The sequence below is a fragment of the Erythranthe guttata genome, chromosome 3 (assembly GCF_056151865.1).
Source record: "Erythranthe guttata isolate IM_541 chromosome 3, IM_541, whole genome shotgun sequence".
Lineage (NCBI taxonomy): Eukaryota > Viridiplantae > Streptophyta > Magnoliopsida > Lamiales > Phrymaceae > Erythranthe > Erythranthe guttata.
Window position 1 is genome coordinate 14319634 of NC_142535.1, and position 24316 is coordinate 14343949.

Consider the following 24316-nt stretch of genomic DNA (forward strand, 5'->3'; position numbering starts at 1 on the left):
GTTTTGTGGTGGAGAATATAGTGTATTTATAAGTTATACCTACTCTTGAGCCTTTGATCTAATTTTGAGCCCATTAAACATGATAAAGTTGGGTCATGGTTCATCAATGAAATCCAATTTCAAAGATTTACACGAGTCCATAAGCAATTTTAGCATATAATTTGAGAAACGAACCATCGGAGCTGCTTATACGGAAAAACATTTTTGTAATTAACTAGTAATCACATTTTATATTTTTATCCTTGATTTCCCTATCCAAAATTTTCAATATTAGGAAAAAATATTTCACAAAAATGAATCAAATTTAAAAATTTATTTGCAAACAAAATCAATTTCTAAATTATGTGCTTAAGTTGATAAAATGCAATGGTGCAACTTAGTCATGAGATTCATTATAGACTACTAACACACGATTGTTATTATGAGTTAGTAATATTAAAATTTGAAATAAATTACTTGAGGCAGCGACACACACGCTCCGTGACGGCGAGTGGGGTCCATACAGCCGTTCGTCCCATAAAAAACGTTGGAAAAGTCAAACCCGATTCAAACTCGAATCACGTGAGATTCTTCCAGGCTGACTGTGGGTCCCATCCTACGTGGAAGCCGTTGAAAGTCATACTCTTCATTTTATGACCACCCAAAAACATTTCGGCTTAATCACACTTTGCACCCTTTAAATATATCATTTTAACACTTTGCACCATGAAAATAAATTAATAGCACTTTGCATCCTAGAAACATAATATATCATGCATAATGCACCCCAAATTAATTTTTAAAGTTAACAAAGGCAATTTAACATTTTTAGTGGTATTTTTTTAGGATGTCAAATGTTAAATCAATTTTTTATTCATAAATCATTTTGAAGCTATAACGTGCAAAAATAAAAATACATTTCATCTACATATTTTTTTTTTAAATTATCGAAATATTTTACTAAAAAAAATCTTTCAGCTATTCTGTTATCAAGTTACCTGAAAATCATATTTTTCTAAACTCTACATATTATTTCCACCAATTACAATAAAAGATTCATCAATCGAATAAGTTAGCGATAAAAAAATATTTTATTTTATTTTGTAAGAAAATATAGTTTTTTTTCAATAATTCAGTGTTATTTTTATTTTTTCGCACTTTGTGCGCTCGAAATTATGTTGGAGGTTGAAAAAAGTTAAAAAAAAAAATGTTACTTTGAACCCTATAAAAATAAGGGGAAATATGCAATACACCCCTTATTTGGAAAATATTTTGAACTAAACCCAATTGACTTTAAAGACTTTTCCAATAACCCATATCCCAATCTAAATTAGTGAAACCCCCCTTACCATCTATGACAAGACTAAAGTGCCCTTATGTGTTAGGGTTTTAACCTAATACAATTTATTTCTCTCTCTCCCATTCTCTCGCTATTTTTTCTCTGTTCTCGCTCTCTTTCTTCCATTCTCTCGTTCATTTCACGTTCTTTCTTTCTTTTTTTTCTTTTTTTTCTTTTTCCTTCTTCTCCAGATCTGTAAACCGCTGCCGTCGGAGTCAACAATTTTTTAATTCTTCAAACGCCGCCGGCCGAAATCCGTTGCAGGAGGCCCTCCTCCGCCGATGTTGGAGATCGTCTCCCCCTCGTCGAACACCACCACATCGACGCTTGGTACAATTGGCGGCGGCGCCTCCCCCACCTTGTCGCCGCCTCCGTCGGATTTCTACATGGAGATTTCCCTTCTCTCGACACTAAATACCAATTTATACTATATTAATTGGTAATTTTTTTTTTTTTTCTCGAATTAATTGTCGAACTAGCAATATAATATGTAGCAATATAATATGTTATGGATCTGAATTGCAGTTCTATTATTTGTTTGTTATGAACGCATACATTGATTTTCAATTATTCGGGATTTTATTAATTTTTGTATTATTCTGCATATTCTGAATGTTTAGATCTGGAAAACCCATTGAATTACGAGATTAGTTGGTTGTATTTCAGTGTATTTTATAGAGTAGTCATATTTGACAGAGTAGTCATGTTTAACAACTTAGTTATATTTGTCATTTTTTTTTGTAGTACTGCATATGTTCAACATTCAACAGTGTAGTCATATTTATCACACAAGATCAAACGGAAGATTAAGTGCAGTCGGTGCAACCGAGTTGGATACCGCAACAAAAAAACATGTTCGATGGCCATTGTTGAAAGATCACATTAGTTATTTTTTGTTTTTTTAGCCATTTTTTTTTCTTGTTGCAATGTATTTTGCTATTAATATTGCAAGTGTTTTCAAGTGCTGATTACTTGTAGTCACATTACGCAGAACCTAGTCACATAATAGTCATATTCTCACTGTCATGTTCAGTTACTGTTATACAAACCGTAGTCACATAATAGTCATATTCTCGTTGTTTTTGTTAATAATCATGCTTCTACTGGCTGTTAATTATAATGTTTTACTAAGCACAGTCACATTCACATAATAGTCATATTCTTACTGTTATCTTAATAATTATGCTTCTACAATATGTTAATTACACTGTTATACAAAGCGTAGTCACATAATAGCCATATTCAACTATAGTCATATTCGAAGTTGTAAATCTGTCGAGAAAAAAAAATTAATTTTTTGTTTAAAAAAATTAATTTTTTGTTTAAAAAAATAAAAAAATATTTTTAATTAGAAAAAATATTAAAAAATAAAAATAAATAAAAAATGAAAAAATCCGAAATAATAAAAAAATTAAAATATATATATATATATATATATATATTTTTTGATTTGGTAGCAAATTTTTAGGAATTTGGAAGCATATTTTTAGGAATTAGATTATTGTTATGGAAAGATAGAAAAAAGGAATAATTAAGACTAATTAGGCTAATTGACATAAGGGTACAATTGGAAATACAAATTCTAAGGGTTTATCACAAAGAAAGATTTAAGGGGTGGACATATCACCATTTATTATCTATATGAGGGGTTTATTGCTAATGACCCCTAAAAATAAATACCCAATAAAAAATAAAATTCTCTTTATTATTCAATTCATGGTGTAATGTGAATGATTTATTGTGTTTTGAGAATGCAAATACTATTATTATTTTTTAAGGATGCTAAGTGGCAAAAAACTCTATTTCGAGGGTGCAAAGTGAGATTAAGCCCTTTTAAATGCAACCTATTCATATACAGCTGATCTCAACCGTTGATCTTTGCTGGGTGGGGGTGGGGGGGGGGGCTACTTCTCTCGCACAGCTGTATGAAGGCAAAATAGTCAAAAAGCGTGGGTCCCACTTGTCGTTTTCTGAAAACAACATCTCCGTTTTGTTATATTTATTTGAACTCGTGTGCTGAAATCGCGTTTGATTAGGAGAGATATACATTTTATTAATATTAATAATATCACTAATTAATCAATAATTTAATGGTGATTAAAAAATTAATTAAAGAAACAGCTCTCTCTTAACTGTCATGTTTTAAATGCTGACCACTGAATTGATGATAAGCATGAGAGAGCCTTTTGTACGAGAATGATTAACTGGACTATTATTACATTATTAGTTTACTTTTTGTCTTCTCGAGGATTTATTGTTTTCGGTTCCCTGTTTTGCCCTTTGTCAATTGCCATTTTATTACTTATAATTCATTAATTTTTATTTGATGAAAATGAACTAATTTCTTACAACTAAATAGTTATTCAATTGATAATGTGTTCGATTTCTTAGAATATAATTTCATATTATTTTTTTAAAATTTTAGTATTTTATGTAATTTATCAATAAAACTTCTTATTTAACAAAATAATGATATGATGTTAATGATAAATTTGGTTGTTTCATTTTTTTAGTTCTCAACTTCTATAGAACCAATCATATAGGGAGGAGCCGTCAGTACTAATTTAATGAAATAATAATATTAAATTATGAGTTTTTTTCGAGCGGATTTGAACATCTTACTATTTAGTTAATTAGTAGAACTTGATAGTAGTAACTGAACGAGACATAAGTCTAAACAATCATTGTAATTTCTAAGCCACATGCATCTAACTACTTATTACTATCCCATTTTCAAATTAACAGTCGTTTAAATTCTCGACGACATGTACATTAAAAAAATTGATAAATATTTATGGATCTTATTAAAATATCCTTATTAATTTTGAACATAATCTAACTCTATTAATTACTTCTTTGTTTGAGAGAATCAACATTTGAAACAGTCCTCGAGTAAAATTGGAAGATAATAGTTAATCATTATTGAAATTTTAAAACGACAGTAATATGAAACAAGAAAATTTCTCTAAAAAGTAAAAATGACGATTAGATTGAAACATATGAATTAACACACAATACATTATATATATACTTATGCATTGTTTTTGTTGGTGATGGTATTTTTCCTTCTAATTTATGTAAATGATCATAAAATGTATATATTCTTGTAAGTGAACTATTTTTCTTACTATTTAACATCTAAATGTTTTAGTTAAATATTACACTCTTAGCCCTATTTTGTCAACCAAACAAACAAGACCTAGTGAGTATGTAATCTAAAGTAATTTAAATACTAATTTGTTTACACCATTGTGTGGGCATGTTCAATTAACTTCCACCAATAGTACAACAATATAATATCAAAAATTCCCCCAAATATCCCAACTTTTGTAAAAAGAATTCGAGTGTTTGATTGTGAGTACTATTGAGTATAATTCCCTATGGGCTCTTTTGGTTTGCATTATTAGCAGGGATGGGATGAATTGTACTCCTGGGTACAATGTTTGGTTCGGTTGATTTGCCGTCCTTGACAAATGGCCCCACCATTTTAATCAACCAATTGAATTATTAATTATCCACCCAATTTTGACTTGATAGTATATCATTTATACAATCCCACTTCTTGCCCGATGTGAATTGACGAAAATGTCCCTCATTATTTCTTAAATTACGAAAAAATCGATATATAAACTCACATAATCAGCCGTTTCCCCTCGCAGATGCAGCCCTAGCCTCCTAGGTGAGAAATCTTCCCAGGTGAGAAATCAGATCTTACACCGTCTTTTTCAATTTTTAGATTTGTTGTTTGTTTTAGTGTTTAATCCGTTCAATAACTTCTTAAAATGCTCACAAATAGTTTGTACTTTGGCAGATAGAATCGAAGAAAAAGACGGGTCCGGCGAGAAACCTCCGTTCGAAGTTTTGACACTTTCCGGTGTTCGTCATTGTGGCAGGTTCCTCTTTGTCTTTGAATTTTAAATCTTTGTTTAATTCCGTCGAGTTTAAAATGAGAAATTTAGGGCTTTGTTCATTGCAAGAACTCCTCACCAACAGAGCCTTAGAATACCCAATTGTTTCTTTGTTGTTGTTCAAGCTATATATATATATATATATATATATATATATATATATATATATATATATATATATATATATATATATATATATATATATATATATATATATATATATATATATATATCTATATCTATATCTATATCTGTTAACTCTTCTGTTGATGGATTTTCATTTCATATGGATGATTTCATGGACGACGGTGGATACCCTTGTTAAGTTTTTGAAGAATTAGTATGAATGTTGTAATTACCATTTTTTGGTAGATGAAAGTGTATGTGGACTTATCATATCTTTTCGAATTCTGCATATGGAATGTTATGTTTCATGACAGTCCTTCGTTGTACTGTTCTTCAGTTTGTAAAAATCTTAATTTGTGAATTTTAATAATTTTTATTAATACTCGATCGTATTATTCGATGGTATTGATGTGTAGGAGACGGAGGAAGAGAGGACCTTTAGAATCAACCGGTTTCCGTTATACGAAGATTGCCACTTCGTGTTTGACGTGAAACAGGCCCCGGAAGTCAACTTTCGCGGCCTCGTGGGATATGATCCAGAGCTTCCGCTCGTCATCGGTAATGACGTGGCTGACGATGAAGTTGTTGCTCCTCAGCCAAATCCACCCCAAGTTGTGGATCCCCACTATGCGATTTACTTAGACGATCTCTATGATCGAATCCGAAACGAAGGTCGTGGGAACGTTGCTAACAACAACAACGCGAATCAAGAGGGTGGGAATGAGGGTAACGAACCAACCGTCAGTTTCAGTGACGACATTGAAGAAGCAAATGACTCCGACAATGTTTGAAAGTTTGTTTGTCCCTTTCGATACTGTTTTAAAGACTCGTTTGTGTTCGTTGTTTTGTTTTTTAGAGTTTTATTATGTGGTGTAATGTTGTTTTGTTTTGTTGTTCGTTGTCGCTGTGTTCATGTTTAAAGACTCGTAATGGTTACTACTTTCGGGTGTTGTTTCGAACAAATTGAAGGGCCAGTGCTCCCTAATTTTCTAAGTTCCCAATTTGGTATGGAGAGAGATTCATCGGTACACAACGTTTTTTAAAAAGGGGGAGATTCTCTAAAGTAAAGAAGATGAAGAAGATGATATAAAATATGATATTTCAGGGGCAATGCGGTAATTTAACTAATTAACACACAATAATCCCTAAAGTCAGCCGAACAAAACATGTTATTTTGTTCTCAGGGATTATTAGTCTCGTGTGTATAACTCGAACCAAAGGAAGTATTAATCACTGTGAATCAACAATTTAGTCCCAGTATTACATATCTCATCAATAGCTATCTATCCAAACTACCGAACCAAAAGGGCCCTATGTGTACACAAAGACAAAACAACACAAGCATTTCTAACACCCTATCTTTTAATCCAAACTACTCCCAAATTCAAAGAATCTTATCACATACCATAACATCAAATAAACCCCATTTATCTCACACATATAGTTTTTACTGTCTGTCCACATGAATAAAGCTCAACATGGTTCACGGTAATAAGTTGGTGCAATGACCTAGGATCGAGTACTGACAATTTTGGTGTGAGAATTCAGCTCTAATGAGGGTTAATTTCGTCTGGATATTAGGCCCAAATCCACTATTCTAACGGAGCATTGAGTCAACATGATTTATATTCCTTCATTAAAAATATGTCGGGCGATGGAATAAGGACCCTGGGGGCGAGCGAGGAATTTCATCTAATTTTGGTGCAAGGTTTTTGCAGTGTTTACACATATTACCTTAATATTCAAGAAACAATGTTCATTGTTGTACGGACAGAGGACAATATATATATCTAAATAAATATTTACCTAAAATAATTAAAACCTTGAATCTAGACTTGCATGCAAATTATCGTCCAAAAATAAAGACCTCATTGAATTTCAATTCAATGAATCTTGAATGAGTAAACAATAAACTTTAAAAAAATCACATGTCCAAAAGTGTAATTTATGTAATAACGACAAAAAAGAACCAGTTATGACAATATCTGCACACAGGAACAAAATCCCATATTTGTATTGCAAATGGGTACCCATTTGCTACACTCATTCTCAGTTACAAATTAAAAACCCCCACCAACTTTACATAAGGCAGTTTCCAAGAAACCAACTCTTTTTCTAACTTTGCCCTAAATAAAGCCATACCCCCTACCCCAAGTGCATGCACCCCCCACAAACCACCCCCCCAAACTCAACCTCCCATTTGTTCTATACTATATACTATATACTCAATGAATTTCATTATATCCCACATGGGTGTTGCTCAACTGGTTCTGAAGGTGGTAAGTTGGTGCAAGGTCCTAGGATCGAATCCTGGCAGCCGCAGTGTGGGAATTTCAACTTCAAATGAGGGGTTGGTTCCTTGTGCACCAGATCCGGGTCCGCTACCTTAACGGGCCGTTGAGTTACCATGATTTACATCCTCCATCAATCCTTGTCGGGCAAAGGGATGGGGGCCCTTGGGGCGAGGGATTCGCCTTTGGTGCAATGAATTTCATTATATTATATCCTATTTATGGGTGAAAATTGGATAGTTTGGATTAGAATTAGCTCTTTTAGGATATTTTTTTTCGGAGGTGAAAAATTAATTCCAGTTTTATTATTAAAAAAATTTAAAATTGATGGAAAAAATTGATCATAAATCGAAATTTTATTTGGATCGGTGGAATTCGAAAGTTGCAGTTTTTTTGTCAGCTATAATACAAACACATAATAATATTGATATTATAAGGTTAATTTTAGAAAAAAAATGTCGGAGTAATCGAAAATATTTTTTGCAAATTTAAATAAAACCGGAAATTGTAATCTAATTTGAATTCCAATTCCATTAAAATAAAATCAAAAAATCAGAACTTTCGGGGATTCAAAGTGAAAAATATTGTTCCAAAATCGACATAATTCATAATTTCCAGTTTGATTTCCACAGTAATTTTTTAAAATTCTTGCATAAATTTATACATATTTTGCACACATCCATATTTACATATTTGTAAATAAATTAAGAATATAGTTCCAAAATCAACGAAATTCGTAATTTCCTTTTCGATCTTGTGGGCACCAGGTACAAGTCTACTACCCTAACGGGGGCGTAAGTCACCATGATTTACAATTGTTCATAAAAAACAGGGTCCTGAGGCGAGAGATTTCGTCATTTTACTGGTGCAAAATGCAAATGAGTGTAAATTAAAAGTGAAATCTACAATAATTATACCACCGTCCATTTACTTCATTGCTAGTGTATGTATGTATGTATCATGAATGTATATGTATAGTCCATGTATCTATATCTATATATAGTTGCCTTCACTCATTCTCACACCCCACTTGCTCTCTTACACTCCAAAAAACTAACTCTCATCAATTACTACACATTTTTCTTTCTTTCCAACTTCTCACTATCTAATCTTGATTAGTGAAGAGATTAGCAAAATTAAATCACTTTTCAAGAATGGATATTTTTCAGAGGTGCTCGTCGGGAGGGAGTTCGACTTCGTCGGATTCATCGTCGGACTCGTCTTCGATGTCCGCCGGCGGCGGCAAGAATCCGACAAAGTCGGAGAGAATCAAAGGTCCGTGGAGTGCGGAGGAGGACAAGATCCTGACCCGGTTGGTGGACCGGTACGGGGCCCGGAACTGGTCCTTGATAAGCAAATACATAAAGGGCCGGTCGGGGAAGTCTTGCCGCCTGCGGTGGTGCAACCAGCTCAGCCCCAACGTGGAGCACCGCCCCTTCTCGGCGGCGGAGGACGCCGCCATCCTGGCGGCGCACGGCAAGTACGGGAACCGGTGGGCCACCATCGCCCGTCTGCTCCCCGGCCGCACGGACAATGCCGTGAAGAACCACTGGAACTCGACCCTGAAGAGGCGGTGCCAGATGCGGCGGAGCTTTGAGGAGCCGCCGAAATCGGACGACGGCGGCGAAAATACGGCGGCGGCGGCGGCGGGGTCTGGTGGGGTGTATCCGCCGCCGCCGCCGGCGAGTGTTGGTGGTGGTGATTGTGACGGCGACGAGTACGACCCCATGACGGCGCTGTCGTTGGCGCCGCCGGGGACGGGGGGCGGCGGGGCGGCGGCGGAGAAGGGTTTGCCGGCGGAGTTCTGGGATGTGATGAGGAATGTGATAGCGAGGGAGGTGAGGGACTACGTTACGACGTCGTATCCGGAGACTTCTTCTGGGTTTCGTTTGTGATGTTTTGTTTGTTTCGGCGGTAGTTTAATTATTTATTTACTTTTTTAATCCCTTTCGGCGGTGATTAATTAATTTCTTGTTAATATATTTATTTATTTATATATATTTCTTTTTAAATCGCGTTTATTTCTTTATTAATCGATATTCATTCAGCTTAAGATGGAAGTCTTTTTAAAATTTGCCTAAGCTTATTTTATTTTATTTGAGTTTCAAAATTTTCAATTTTCTTTTTAAAATTGCTCAATTATATTTAAATTCAGTTCTTTCCTGAAACTTAAAATAAATTCGGAATAATTGTTAGTAGAGAAATGTCAATTCACCTCCAAATCCCAATTTTTATGACCACGAACGAGAATTGTACGATTCTTCTACTGACTAAATAATAGGGACTAGTAACAAATTGGTAACTAAAATAAAAAACTGTTGTTAAATAATACTATTTCATTAAATTAGTAGCTTTCTTCTGAGATTAATATAATAGTGAATGACTAAATAAATAAAACTAATTTATCCTTCAAATTAAATATTTATTTTTCTTAATATTCTTCAAACTACATGTTAATTATACTAAATAAAATGTTTTATATACAAACCATATACAATAATTTAACAGATTTAATTCATCATTGAATTCAATACACCGAACGTCTTACTAACTAACTAATTAATTAGACAGTACAAAATTAATTTAATTTCATCTAATTCAAATTAATTTAATATAGTTAACTGAACGAGCCCTTAATAGCCTAATAACTCTTTAATTAACACATGTTTTATGGGCTTAATTTGCCTTTCATTTTGGTTGACCAATAGGGTATATCAATTGTGTGTGTTGAATGAATTATATTATCATTAGTAATAATTTAATTTTAGTAATTAGATTAATAAAAAAAAAAATTGAAATATGAAAACAAAATAAAGGAGCAGCACTAGCGTTAAACATGTGGTGGGACACCAGACATGTTCAGGTAGGAAAAAAAACAAACATGTTGTCGAAACGAATGTTCCAAATTATTATAATTATTATTATTTATTTATTAGATAAATTGTTTATTTATAATATAATAATGTATATGTCGGCAGATAAATTCGTAAATAATTGAGGCAATTAAGCCCACATGGCCAATTGTGTTAAACGTGCCTCATAGACTACTATTAGTGTGTTTGAAATTTTTTGTTGGTTGTTTCCACGAGCTTGCTTCAAGATTTACACGTAATTAAATGTATAAACACTCTTTACTTTTATTTTTGTTTTATAAAAATTATATTTGTTGTACGATTTACCAAATTCAATCAAAGATTTCACCGACCAACTCGACTAACCGTCTTAAATAGTGCACAATAGTTTAAGTAATTACCATGCACATAAAATTCTAATTCAGGAAGATGAATGCACGAACTAAAGAGACATATCGTTCAATCTTGAAAAAAATGGCTTACATTTTGTTTGGTCAAATTACGAAAAAACCAGTAAATTACATTTTGTTGAATTTCCTATGTATGGAATCAACATAACTGCTTAAATCCAGTAGCTCCAATCATCAGCCACCACGTCAGATCTAGATTATAGTCAGTATGTTAGTTATCTGCTGCACGATCAAGACTTTCACCGGACTTCATTAGCTCCTTTCTTTCTTGCCACGTGGATTGATCTTATTCATCTAAAAGTTACTCTAGAAAATATTTTGCTCCAATATTTTTCAATTCAATTTCAACAACCTAAAGAAGAAATTTCACTAATTAAAAATAAAAAAAAAAATCAGTTGGAAAGAACCATACATAGGAACATATCAATCCAAAGTTTAAGTTGGGCTTTAGCCCAACATCAAGTTAGCTAAAAAAAAAAGGTCCAGCATAGTTTTCTGAAATTCTACAATAGTCCCCAAACTAGTTCAAGATAACAAATCCCACCCCAATATGAAGAAAATCATATCATCTACTACTCAGATTCAAATTTGTAGAGAGAGAGAGAGAGAGAGAGAGATGAATTCAGCATCAAAACACCCTATTTTCTGCATAAAATGGCCATGGGATAATCACCCAAACCAAAACACTCCCAATAACAATAACAATCCCGCAAATAGTCCCTGTAATTTAGATAATACCCCTTGGATTTTCAAATCGGCCCAGAATTTGGGGATTGCAGCGTTCAATTTCGTCAATTCCGCAGTATCACCACCAAATTCGCAGAAAAGCCCATTCAAATTGAAGCAAAAGAGGGAGAATTTGAGCCCTAGCGAGCAAGGAGAGGCGGAGCAGAGAGCGTTCGCCGCTGCTTTAGCGAGCGGGAAAGAAGCTACGGTTCTCGAATTTTACTCGCCCAAGTGCAGGCTGTGTAATTCGCTGCTTCCGTTTGTGATTGAAATCGAGAATAGAAACTCCGATTGGCTCAACATTGTTATGGCCGACGCCGAGAACGATCACTGGTTACCTGAGGTTATTCATTTTTTTTTTATTTTAATTCAAGTATATATTTTTTTCAGCTGCTTGATTTTGAAGATTCTTGATTCATGCTAAAAGTATTATTATTATTATTTTGAGTGAATAAGGTCAAATTACGAGGAAAAAAAAAAAACGAAACTTGTTTGGATAGTTATAGCCACCTCCCTTAACTATGAATTTTTTTTACACGTCCACCCTCGTGGTGTCAAATTCAACATAATTTTTGTAGATTGCGTGGAATGTTCTCTAGCTTGTACGCGTTTTGTGTAAAATTGCAGTTTGTGATGCACCATAATATGATATTTACAAGCTAAAATTGGTACAAACTGGACAATATTCAACATAGTCTAGAAGATTACGCTAAATTTGACATTGCAAGAGTGGACGTGTAAAACGATTCATAGTTGAGGCATGGTTGCAACTACCCAAACATGAGGGGTTTTTCGTAATTATCCATATGAGATATGTTTAGGTTAATTTGACACTTTTTTCTAATGGTTCGTAAAGCTAACAATTAGTGTTGTGTTAGCTGAAAAGATATGTTAAATGTTATTCCTTTTTTACATCTACATAATCACTTGTTGATAATTTTAGGATGTATCAAGTTACCTTCCTATTGGTTTTCGGGTTTTGTATTGCTTTGTGTTTTATTGCGATAGTTGCTGAAAATAATCGTAATTTTGTGAATGCAGCTACTCCATTACGACGTAAAGTATGTCCCATGCTTTGTCCTAATAGATAAATATGGAAATGCACTTGCAAAAACGGGTGTTCCGAACAGTAGACTCCATGTAATAGCTGGTGTTTCCCACCTTCTCAAAACGAGACGCAAGCAGAAAAATTAGAAAGTTCCCGCTTTTTTTAACTTATTTTTTTCAGACATGGATAGTTTTACTTTTTATCTCCCCTAATGGGTTTGTACATAAATTATAAGTTATGATACAAGAGTTTAAATTTAATTGAAATTTTAAGGTTGTTTGTTACATGTACTATTTAACTTATGCAAGCTTCTGATCCAGTTTAACTGTATTAACATTGTCATTGCCATTGCCATTGAACATGTTTTAAGAAATATAATCTTACCGAAAAGTTAAGGATTTACATGTGAAGTATTAAAGCATCGAACGGACCTCGTCTAAATAACAAAGTTTACAACAAACAGATATTACCTGCAAATTATACGAGTTCTTGAATGATGTTCCTAGCTTCTGCGAGCATGTCCGTGTGACAAATGCTCGTGAGCCATACATTGAGCAATGAAGGAAATAATATATCCAACTCCATTAAACGCTCTCCCAACCAGTTACTCGTTTTTTCATCCATGAGGTTGCCAACTATTGTCTGAAAAAAAATAAAAAACCGAAACCTGTAATTATATGATTCAAGAAAATAAAATCTTGATAAGTTAAGATTGAGAAAATAGAAAATTGAGCAAAAAAATATACAAAATAGCATGTTAATCAGCTTTTTCATGCTCTATACGAACAGAGTTGAGTCTAACTAATACTTACCCAAGATGGGCGAAGGAAAGCATAGTTGATCGAGTTTCTAAGGAGATCTTCGTCTGAACTTCGAAGTGATTTGTCGGAGTTGACCAAGAAAGCTAGTTGTTGACTCGAAGGATCGAATATGTGTCCATAGTTTTTCACCACAATTCTGTTGTGTCGCTCTAGAACACGGTTTAAGCGGCCAATGTTGGAGCGTTTACGAGCTTTGGATCTCCCAAAAGATTCTGCAGAATCTTTACGTAAATGGTCTTCAAACTCTAACCCAAGCAAGGCTTTAGCCCTCTCCGAGTCAACCCAACAACAACAAGACGACGACCCGTCATCTACAAGACAATTGGAACGAAGAAAGAACCATTGAGAAAGAGTAATATCAAATACATTCTTGTGGTGAGAAAATGGTATACTCCGAAATGTTTTAAATGAAATTTACCGATAATAAAAAGAGTTATTTCGGTACTGAGAATATGTCAATAAATACATAGTTTGTCAAATGTATTTTATTTTCTTTCCAAGCTTAAAAGTTTCGAGTCGAACAGAAGAATTACCGATGATAAAACCAGCAAATGGGATCCCAAAACATGAACGAGAAACTGCAGTAGTTTTAGTCTTCTCAAATACAAGCGTATAAACACCAACGATCTGTGTAATCAAGAAATGGTTAGATAAAGGTCATGAAAAATTAATAATCAAGAATTGACAAGTAGATTTTCAAATCCATGGAACAAAACAGCATAATTCACAGAAATTACCCTGCAACGAAACTTAAGTGGTTTAAGCTCCGATAATTGCAATGCATCGGATATTAATATTGTCGGAACAGTGTTTGGAGAAGCAACGCTGAATAAGCCTACAGTTTCAGTTCCAGTTCGAGATGGATCATTGAATTCATCGGTTAGATGTCCATTCGTCAAGATTGTATCTTTGATTGTTATGAAGGATACAGGTGTCATTACATATCGGTTCTGCGCGCTGGGAAAAATAACATTCTTGATAAATTCCATAAAAAAAAAAAGGTAAGGAAATACACTGATATATTTTTTCTTTAAAACGAGTCAGAAGTCCAATGTTAAAAAAAAAACAAAAAAAAAAAATAAAAATTGCTTAGATTAATTTCATCCTATCCATATTAGTAAGTAACCAATAATTTCTAAACAAGATCCAAATATGATCCTTCTCCGTTTATTTCTGGATAAACAACCAAAAAGGGGTGAAAACACAAGCTAGAAAAAAGGTATTATATTCGCATGATCGACTATTCGTACCTAAGTACAAGAATCCGATGAAAGGTTGCATACACATTTGTTCCTAACCCAACAGGGTAAGTTTGTTTACTTAAATCGCAGAATATTCTGACCTGAAAAAAAAGAAAAACAAGAGTAAGAAAAAGAAAAGTATGTTAAAATATTAAGCAAAGCATTTCGGTAGAGAAGAATACAGTTTGATTGTCCACCAAAACATGAAAACAGACACCGCCATTTCCTCGTAGAAACATCGGAAGATAACCTTGACCAGGTACAGGACAGTTGTCACCACTACAGTCGTGAAAAGACATTACAACCCCTTGCAAAGTTATTAGGTTCCCCTCGGGTAAAGTGTGACAAACCGATGCATTTGTCATGGGTTCACCATGGCCATGGATATCCGATTCTTCGCTGGAAGAATCTTTAATAGCTTTCTCCAGTAAAGTTACATCACCGGAGGGAACAAACACATTTATGTCTGAATGTACATCACTGTCGAGACCTGAAATTTCAACTCGGTGGGGCCCTTCTAAAATGATCTCGTCGCTGCTATTATGTAGATTACAAGAAGGAAATACATCTGAATTTCTGAGAGTTTCGATTGATGAGAATCTAACTTTCCTAACACGGTTTTCGGAACTAATGGATAATTTAGCACGACTAATTTGAGGATTTTCTTTTATTGGGCGTAAATTATCTTCTTCGTGATGTTTAATAAGGTAACAACAGCCAATTTTCATTACCTGCATTCAATGTCTTAAATAAGTAGTGAATGCACACAAAAACAAAATCACAAGATAACTAAAACAACACGACATACCTCGTAAACGCAAAGGCTATCGGGACTGAACTCGAGCAATACCTTCCTCTTTGAAGGTTTACAGACAGAAACCATCTTAGCATGGTAATGGATTTTTTTACCTTTACTGGCAATCAGACATGGCAGTTCTATCGGATGATTTGAAGCACATGTCTTTAATGTAAATTGGCCTCGTAATCTGTTCATGGATTCATTTAAACCAATATTGGAAGCATCAACACAAGCTTGCTCGACTTTACATCTCTTATTACTACGATGCTTTTCAGGTCTCGTAATATTTTCCACGTAATTTGTGACAGTATCTTCATATTTCCCAGCCACAAGCAAATCCCAAGGCAAGACTATGGCCTCGGCAAATATGTTGGACAACTTTGCTAGATCTCCTTGAAACTAAAATGTCAACGATTTTTTTTTTAAAATACAGTTCAAAAAACTCCAAAACTTTAATTTCACCACTATTTGTTGCTAAAAGAAACGTACCTTTTGCTGAATGGGAAATTTGTGTGTTAACATAATCAGGTGATATTTTCCGTTCTCAAGCTCGTGAGAATTTCCTTTCGAATCAAAGAAAAGAGAACAACTTCTAGAATCTTTATCGGCGTAAAGATAAATCGATGTCTTCATCTTTTCTAATGGCAGATCGTTACTGAATATGCTTCGGCAAGATAAAGGCTGATGTATGGTGGAATCCAAGTCGACTAATTTTGGGGGTATGCCTTCAATAATTAGTCTGAATTTTTTTGCCTGAAAGGAGTGAGAAAAGATGGATTAATTCTTGAAGCACGTAAATGCATGCTAATATCTCTCCTTGTACCATTCAGACAGCACTACCTCAAAAATCCTGTCAAAGTCCCAAGTTGTTGGAAGGTCAGTCATGATATCAATATAACCGGTCGCATCAACAAGCTGCAATTTTCCAGACGATAAAGAAACCTGTAGAAAATAAGAGAAATTGGATATGCCTTTGATTATCACCCAACTCGAACTAAGAAAAAATATATAGACGGAAAAATGTGAATCGTTGCTAGCACTACTTTTAAGGAGAATGCGTTTGTTTTTTACCTTTAGAGTTCCAAGTACAAGAACGCCAATTTCTTCGGTGTGAAAGACTCGTTTGACTGACTGGACATAAGATCTACCTTCACAGCATAGAGGCTTTTTCTGATTGCTGTCATAGACAAGACCAGAAAAATTATCTTGGTCGTCAAGAATTTTCTTCCACGAAGCCTCGTAATAACTAATTAAATTAGCAATAGGTAGCACCTGAAATTAGAACAGGACAATCGCAATCCTCAATATGCATTACTTGTTACTCTAAATGAGATATTTGATATGGCTATAGTCAAATGTAAATACGTGAGACTGACCAATCTCAAATGACCGTAATGTGCTTCATTGCCAACAGAACACAAATTATGTTTACAGAATTCAAGCATGAGTCCTTGCTGCCAAACAGAGATACGCAAGTGAAGGTGGCAGCAATAAAAAACGGGAATTTTTTTATGATGTCATCGATACAAATTTACCCGAATCTGAAAAGCTGATGTTGGCAAATATGAACTAGCGTACTTTTGAGCCAGTCCTTCGTTCTGGGAACACCTTGCAATTGTTGAAATCAGCTTAGATTAACTCAAACTACCAAAAATATAATGCATTCATGAAATAAATCAATCGAAAATTGAAGGAGGTAACCAGATATATTACATGTTTTGACCCGAATATTTCCTTTTCGGATAAAATCCCGGCAAACTTTTTCCCGAAACATGAGATGACAAGTAACGCCCTGGAGCACAAGATTGGCATTAGATGAGCCAATCAAAAGCAACGAAAAATTGACTGGCATTTACATATTTAGTACCATAATCTGGCTGCAAAAGACAAGGAATTAATGCACTTCTGAAGGGAGCTCGGAGAGCATGATCTCGAATGACATCTACAACAGATATTGCATCAAAAGTAAATACAATGTACAAATGAATTTTATTTTCAGTACTATCAAAATTTGTGCTAACCCTGTTTCCAACGGGGAGAATGATTCCACATACACACTAGTTCTACAGCAAGCACCAAGTATCAACATTTTTCCCCAACGGAACTTTGGATCAACAAAATGTACATTTTTCAGAGTCACCTAAAGAATCAGACGTTGAAAGATGTTAAGGGAGGATCAAGTAGATATCAAGAGAGTAAATGCACAAATGATATATATTGAAATTGACGCAAACGAGCAGAGGCTAATTAACGTACAATAGCACCAACTCTGACACAGTGCGGTACAGTGAGATGCTGCTCGGTTAATAATAGTATCACATCTTGATCCAACTCGACTACCATCCCCTGCATGTACAAACCAGTAACGATCCCAGTGTAGCTACCACATTCACCCTCCCCTCTTACATCACTATTGCAGACGAAACCTCGTTGCTTAAACAACTTAGCAATATGGAATGATGCTTCATCTGTCGTCACATACATCAATTGAGACACTTCCTTGCTAATGAATACCAACTTTTTCTTTAACCCCGTAAGCAAAACAATGCCGCCTATAAACCGTGAGATGACAGGATGCCACGCCGATGTTAACCCACAAAAGTAAACAATCACCGTCTTCGTAAAAGAATGGTCTCCGACATTTTCCTCACTCAAATCTTTCAATTGCGATACCAGTAACTTTGCGGCACAAATTTTGCATTTGCAAACATGAACATTTGCAAGAAACCCGCTGATATTTCTTGAACCAGTTTCACCACCCGCACAAGGAACAACGGATACAGGGCTTATTGACTCTATCAGGCCAAACATCAAACAGTTGGCGGCGGAGTTTTCGTTAACGTCACAACCACCTAGAGTCAAGCAAAAAGAACCGAAATCCGACAAAGAACAAACATTCCCGCTAAAAGATCGGCAAAATTCCCAGGTAATGATCTCCAGGAACCCACCTTTCACACCCCCATCCCCACATTGTAAGGGGATAAAATTCCAAGCTAGAACCCGAATCCTCTGATCAATCATTTTCGGGTCGAAATCCAAAATTCCACAGCAAATCGTAGCGGAATCGTCACTAAACTGGAAGCAGTTGCATTTAATCCGTGAACTGCTCTTTGGAATAGACGGCAGGGTAAGGGTTCCAATAAGGGGCGTTGGCTGATTCAACGGTTTTAGGGTTTGGAGACCAGTGTTCCGACAGGTATCTGAGGATGATTTCCGGCGGTGGTTTTCATCGGAATTATTGTGGGGCCCCAACGTGGAAATCGGACGGCTGGGAACGAGAGATGCCGCGGCGGTGAGGGGCTGGGCTCGCTGAATTAGATCGGAGATAGTTAAAGTAAAAGAACTTTCTTTCTCCATTATGCACGTATATGTACTGCGGAATCAGAGCTCTTCTCTGTGTGAGTGTGTGTGTGTGTGTGTGTGTGTGTGTGAGAGAGAGAGAGAGAGAGAGAGAGAGAGAGAGAGAGAGAGAGAAACCAGCAATGGTGAAGGGCGAGGGCGGGAAGATGAACAGAGAAAAATATTTTATAAAAAGGAAAAAATATATAAATTTAAAAGGGTAATTGGCTTTTTGCAGTTTGCACCCTCACATTGCATGAGTTTGGCACTTTGTGCCCTTAAATTGAAAAAATAGCACTTTGCACCCTCCATTTATAAATTTCTTGTCAATTTGCACCCTCCATCACCTTTTGGCTCGAAAGTGAAGGGCAACCGGTTTTGTGAGATTTGAAAAAGGGCGAATTCGTCTTTGTCTATTCTTATAAATTTCAAAACATCCACCCCTCTTTTCTTCAATTAGCACCTTTTTTTCTATTTTTTTTCATTCGTTCGCTGCTTCTCTCCCAAAAGAACCCTTGAAAAAATTAAGTTCATCTTTCTATGCAAAATAATCGAATTACTTTAGGGCATCTCCAATGGAGTAAGCAAATCGGGTCTCCAAATTCGGTTTTGGAGACCTATATGGAGACCCGATAAAATTTTCGAGTCTCTAAAAAAAATTCCACAATGGAGAGCTCTATAATTTTGAGTCTCTAAATTTACTTTACGATTTTTTTTTATATAGTAATGTAATTAAGGTTTAAATTTTATTCATCTGTGAGGTTTTAGATAATTAATTTATATTCCATCAGGCATCAGTCATAATTACTTTTAATACGCATATTGATCAAAGAAATAAAAAAATCTGAAAAGATATATGTCCAAATATAATGAAAAAAAAATATATATATATATACAAATTGATCCCTGCCATTAATTATTTTATTTTTATCTATATTGCTATAGAAAAATAATTCAAACAAATGAAATGACAAAATATTAACAGGGGTATATGTTCAAATATAATGAAAAATAATATATACAATTTTTTTCGAACTATATAAATATAAAATAAGCACCCCTTAAAAACTCTGAAGGAAAAAATAAAATGAAATAAAATGCCGTGGGACCCAGTAAATAGATAGTCTCCAAATGAAATCACATATTTAGGAAAATATTTAAGAATTTTATAAAAATCTCTAAATTTGCATACCCACCACCACCAGAACTCTTGTTGGTGTTGCCTTTTTTTGCAGAAGTTCTATACTTTAGAGCCCAATGGAATATGTGTTGAAATTTTCATGATTTCCAATAATTAATATTGAGTAATATTAATTTAATTATGTAAAGATTAATTTCATTTATTTACTTGATCAAAATCATGAAGTAAAGTGAATGAAAATTGTCTTGATTAAATGGTTAAAGTTCAAAAGATGTGCGCTCGGTGTGATCGAGTGATAGGACTAGTTTGGGTTTAGATGTCCACAAATATTATTTTTGGGGACATTTAGTAGTTAGTTAAATTATTTGAACCAAAATCCAAATAATAAAATACTTGGCCCAAACCAAATTAATTAATTGGCTCATGACCAATTAATTTTCCTACGTTTTTTTGAACTCAGTAAAAAAAACAGACACAACCTTCTGTTTCTTCTCCAACCATTGCATCCCTCTGTGAATGGATCTCTACAACCTATAAATAAAGGCAGAATCTGGCCAATTTTGTACTGAATTTAATCGGCAATTAAGAGATAGTTCTTTATATTTTTCTTTCTCTTCGTCAAAGTTCCGTTCGTTGTTCAAGTTCGCCGTGGGTCGAATATTCGTGCAAATATTCGACAACCGATCGTTGTACCTTGGGAGACTACCGGGAAGAGACTGTGCACCGTTGACAGCCCGGAAATATTGTCTTAAGGGAATTGCTTTGGCAAGCCTCGATCGTTCTTTGTGTTTTTGACAATTCCTCTTTTCGACAAACAAGTAAGTATTTCTTCAATTTACGCAGATTGTTATATATATACCAACAATATGGAGCCTTTGGGATGCCCTTAGGGTATGGAAAGGTGCAAATAAAGGAAATAGGTGTGAATGTTTTTAACTTTCTAAGAAATAGGGGCTGACAAATCTGTCCTTCTTCAAATCTTACAAAACCGGTTTTCCGGCACGATTTTCAATAATGCTTCTCAAAAAGAGAGGGTGCAGTATAACGTTCCCAATTTTATTGGATATAACAATCGTACGAAAATAACAATCGTGTCGACCACCCCGACACCATCCCTTGAACCACTCCGTGTACGAAGGGACGGTTGAATGTTAACACTTCCTAATGCCCATGACCCACCCGGTCGGACCGGCGTGTGAACCCCGCCGGCTCGTCAGGTTGACTTGTGTAATAGAAAAAAGGGTAAATTACGAAAACCCCCGTGAAGTTAGGCTAAATAACGAAAATCACCCCACCTATCCGTAATAACCAAAATCTCTATCTGATGATTAACTGTTGATCGAGTTTTTTAAACAAAAATGTGTACACTCTATTATACCTTATGTTAAATAAGTGAGAAATAAAAGAAAAAATCTGAAATTGTGTAAAGTTTATTTCCTAAAATAAATAAATAAAAATCCATGACAAAACACACTGTAAGGGGTTGTTGTAAGACGGAAACAAACATCGGGGGGATTTTGGTAGTTACGAATAGGTAGAGGTGGTTTTTGTAATTTAATCTAAGTTTAGGGGATTTTGTAAGTTACCTTAGAAAAAATTGATATTTTTTTATGACGTTGACCACGGTAACTGAATAAAATGTGTTCGACTTTAATTTTAAAAATTAATTTGAATTTGAAATTAATAAATTAATTTGAATTAGGCAAATGACATCAATAATTTCCAAAAACACGAGACGTCAAAACTCAAAATGGAGCTCAAGATATCATATAATCCTTCAAAAAATGATGAAGGTATGTATTTTAGACTAAAGACATGGGATGAGTTTAATTGAGAGACTGTTTTTCTTTTTACCAATGTGCATTTAAGTCTCATGTAATGAGCATTTTTGCCATTCGCCCGTAAAAATATAATAATTTCTAGAAGAACGACAGCTCAAAATGGACAAATAACAACAATATATTTCCATATCTACGGATCTTTTTCTATTTTTCTCTTTTGGCATATACAGAAAATCAATTAAAGCATCATAAAAAAATTCATAAATATACACATACATAAAATACAAATTAATATATTGTTTTGTTTTGGATTTATCAATGGCAAACTTTTCCATGTTATGTGTTGTTATATTATTTTACTTGAGTGTGGTTTGTGGGATGTGATTGTTTGCAACGCACGCGATGCCACGTCATGTGACACGTATTGCATAAAAAGTGTTCCTAAGAAGTTAAGAATCGCACAAGCAACATGCGAGTATGATTCTGTAACTGATGCTAACTATTGTTATTGCTATTATCAGTGTCCATAAACTTTATTTATTTTTTTATTTTTTTATTAATTGTTGTTTTTTTTTTTCTCCCAAATTAAAGTTCGTGGTACGATTGATATGGGGATGTAATAATCATTGTTGGTTGTGAAATTCTTATGATTTATTGATACGCACCTGAGTTTTTAATTTTTGGATTTGAATATATGTTAAGAGAATTCCATTTCGACACGATTGTCTTTAGTTGATTTTTTTTACTACTTAAATTTTGTTTTTTTTTTTTTTTTAAAATAAAAAAGTGACATTTTATTTCAAATAAAACCAAATACATAAAGAATATCCAAATTAGAGTATAAAAAATATTAAAATAGTTCACTTCAAATAACATTAATTATTGATATTTTTTTTTCCAAATATCATTTTTATGCCCATCATCCCGATTGAGGACCAATATTCAGTTGCTTCGGTTGCTACGGATCAAGACAAAAACGAAACAATCTACAGATCTGTATGAATTATCATTCATAAAAAAATTGACAAATCAATACAAAAACGAAACGATCTTCAGATCTGTATGAATCATCATTCATCAAATCAAGACAAAAACGAAATGCTATTCAGATCTATATGAATCATCATTCGTCAAATCAAGACAAAAACAAAACGATCTTCAGATTGTATTAAATCAAGACAAAAATGAAACAATGTTCAGATCTGTATGAATCATCATTCGTCAAATAAAGACAAAAACGGAACGATTTACAAATCTGTTTTGATTAGTGAGGCCTAAATGATCATATCTCCATATTATATCTTAAACACGGCCTATTTAGGTTATTTTAAGTGATGACGGTTTAGATTTATCACAATATAGCCTAAAATATAGGTTTAGATAGGTTTAGGTTTATCAATATATTTAGGTTTATCACTGAGAGGAGGAGTAAATATCACATAATAAATTTTTGAAAGATCTAATTTATTATGTAAACAATATTTTATTTCGGAGGTCCTAAGCAAATTTCATAGAGATCATTTGTCAGAGGCTTACTGTGTTTTTAGATAGCCAACATATGAACTTTATTAGTATTCTAAGTGTTGACTAGTTCGTCTATTAAACCTCCATTAATGCATAGTGGCCATTGATTTAATTTCACGGTTGATAGTGGCGGAATAAATTCTATCGAGTTTTTAGAAATATCTCTAACTTTGTGATAACTTTCTACATATTTTCACAACATTTTTATTTACAAAGGTGGTTTGTTTTGATTTTTTTTTTTAGTTATTTAGTTATTTATCTAGTGAGAACATCTTTCGACCAAATGTTGTAAAAATTTGATCCAACGTAGACGCATTTTATAATATTGAACGTAACAAATTATTATTTATATTTTTCTTTCACAAACACATGATATATTCAAATAATTTTACTATAAAGTGTTAATACAACCAATATTGACCTAAATTGTTTTGGGCTTTGAGAGAACTCTCAGTGATAAGTTTATCTCATATACAAATAATTACAATATAAAATATGATAATGTATGCATAAATCTTAAACAAAATATTATCTAATTATTGCTCTTATATCTTTGTGAAATGAAATAATTAATTAAACGTTTACGATAAATTTCAATTTACAATGAATGATAAGCCTAGTTTATGTATTTTTTTTTTTTTTTCTTTTTTTCTCTTTTGAGGAACTATTTTATATGTATGTCAGGAGAACAAAGATGAAAGATTGACTTTTACAATCTAATTCAAAGTAGTCTAATTCAATATAGGTAAGTAAACGAGGACCGAGTTTATTAGATAGAAAATAAAATGTGTCAATAAGTGGAAGATTTAATTACGATGAGAGGAAAAAAAATGAGGTGTGTTGAGAAATTACTTATTACTTATTAGACAATTAATACAAATAATTAGAAATTTTATCCAAAATAAGGGTAAAAGTGGATCAAATCTAAGATCTAACTTCCGAAAGGTGTTGACAAATAAAAGATTTATTGCATTTAGTACCCTCTGTTATA

At 33.9% G+C, this 24316-nt stretch overlaps 3 protein-coding genes and 1 long non-coding RNA gene across 4 annotated transcripts; 3 read left to right on the plus strand and 1 right to left on the minus strand.

Annotated features, from left to right (window-relative positions):
* The first annotated feature begins 4706 nt into the window (after nucleotides 1-4706).
* Nucleotides 4707-6666, plus strand: LOC148771873 (uncharacterized). Its single transcript, XR_016030544.1, has 3 exons — nucleotides 4707-4997; nucleotides 5130-5211; nucleotides 5769-6666. It is a non-coding gene; the product is annotated as an uncharacterized LOC148771873 (long non-coding RNA).
* Nucleotides 6667-8651: 1985 nt separating this feature from the next.
* Nucleotides 8652-9881, plus strand: LOC105971218 (uncharacterized). The gene has a single exon (XM_012996068.2). The coding sequence runs from the start codon at nucleotides 8798-8800 to the stop codon at nucleotides 9536-9538; it is 741 nt and encodes a 246-aa protein (XP_012851522.2). The 5' UTR covers nucleotides 8652-8797; the 3' UTR covers nucleotides 9539-9881.
* A 1575-nt stretch (nucleotides 9882-11456) lies between these two features.
* LOC105971403 (Thioredoxin superfamily protein) lies at nucleotides 11457-12963 on the plus strand. Its single transcript, XM_088815586.1, has 2 exons — nucleotides 11457-11974; nucleotides 12673-12963. The coding sequence occupies exons 1-2, from the start codon at nucleotides 11522-11524 to the stop codon at nucleotides 12823-12825; spliced, it is 606 nt and encodes a 201-aa protein (XP_088671712.1). The 5' UTR covers nucleotides 11457-11521; the 3' UTR covers nucleotides 12826-12963.
* A 79-nt stretch (nucleotides 12964-13042) lies between these two features.
* CTC1 (conserved telomere maintenance component 1) lies at nucleotides 13043-19085 on the minus strand. The gene is made up of 16 exons (XM_088815585.1): nucleotides 17797-19085; nucleotides 17562-17680; nucleotides 17408-17482; nucleotides 17254-17332; nucleotides 17076-17138; nucleotides 16917-16994; nucleotides 16612-16812; nucleotides 16381-16482; nucleotides 16030-16293; nucleotides 15550-15939; nucleotides 14924-15472; nucleotides 14751-14842; nucleotides 14238-14457; nucleotides 14034-14127; nucleotides 13492-13811; nucleotides 13043-13321 (listed from the first exon to the last, which is right to left on the minus strand). Exons 1-16 carry the CDS (start codon nucleotides 18895-18897, stop codon nucleotides 13157-13159), a joined length of 3912 nt encoding a protein of 1303 aa, XP_088671711.1. The 5' UTR covers nucleotides 18898-19085; the 3' UTR covers nucleotides 13043-13156.
* Nucleotides 19086-24316: the final 5231 nt, after the last annotated feature.

What these genes read in the sequence shown, in the direction of transcription:
- LOC105971403 (XM_088815586.1), top strand. Translation starts at nt 11,522, where the DNA reads ATGAATTCAGCATCAAAACACCCTATTTTCTGCATAAAATGGCCATGG. An exon ending in ACGATCACTGGTTACCTGAG is followed by an intron (nt 11,975 to 12,672) that starts GTTATTCATTTT and finishes TTGTGAATGCAG; the next exon opens with CTACTCCATTACGACGTAAA.
- LOC105971218 (XM_012996068.2), top strand. Translation starts at nt 8,798, where the DNA reads ATGGATATTTTTCAGAGGTGCTCGTCGGGAGGGAGTTCGACTTCGTCG.
- CTC1 (XM_088815585.1), bottom strand. Translation starts at nt 18,897, where the DNA reads ATGGAGAAAGAAAGTTCTTTTACTTTAACTATCTCCGATCTAATTCAG. An exon ending in TTCTCCCCGTTGGAAACAGG is followed by an intron (nt 17,483 to 17,561) that starts GTTAGCACAAAT and finishes TATCTGTTGTAG; the next exon opens with ATGTCATTCGAGATCATGCT. An exon ending in CACTTAAGTTTCGTTGCAGG is followed by an intron (nt 14,128 to 14,237) that starts GTAATTTCTGTG and finishes TTGATTACACAG; the next exon opens with ATCGTTGGTGTTTATACGCT.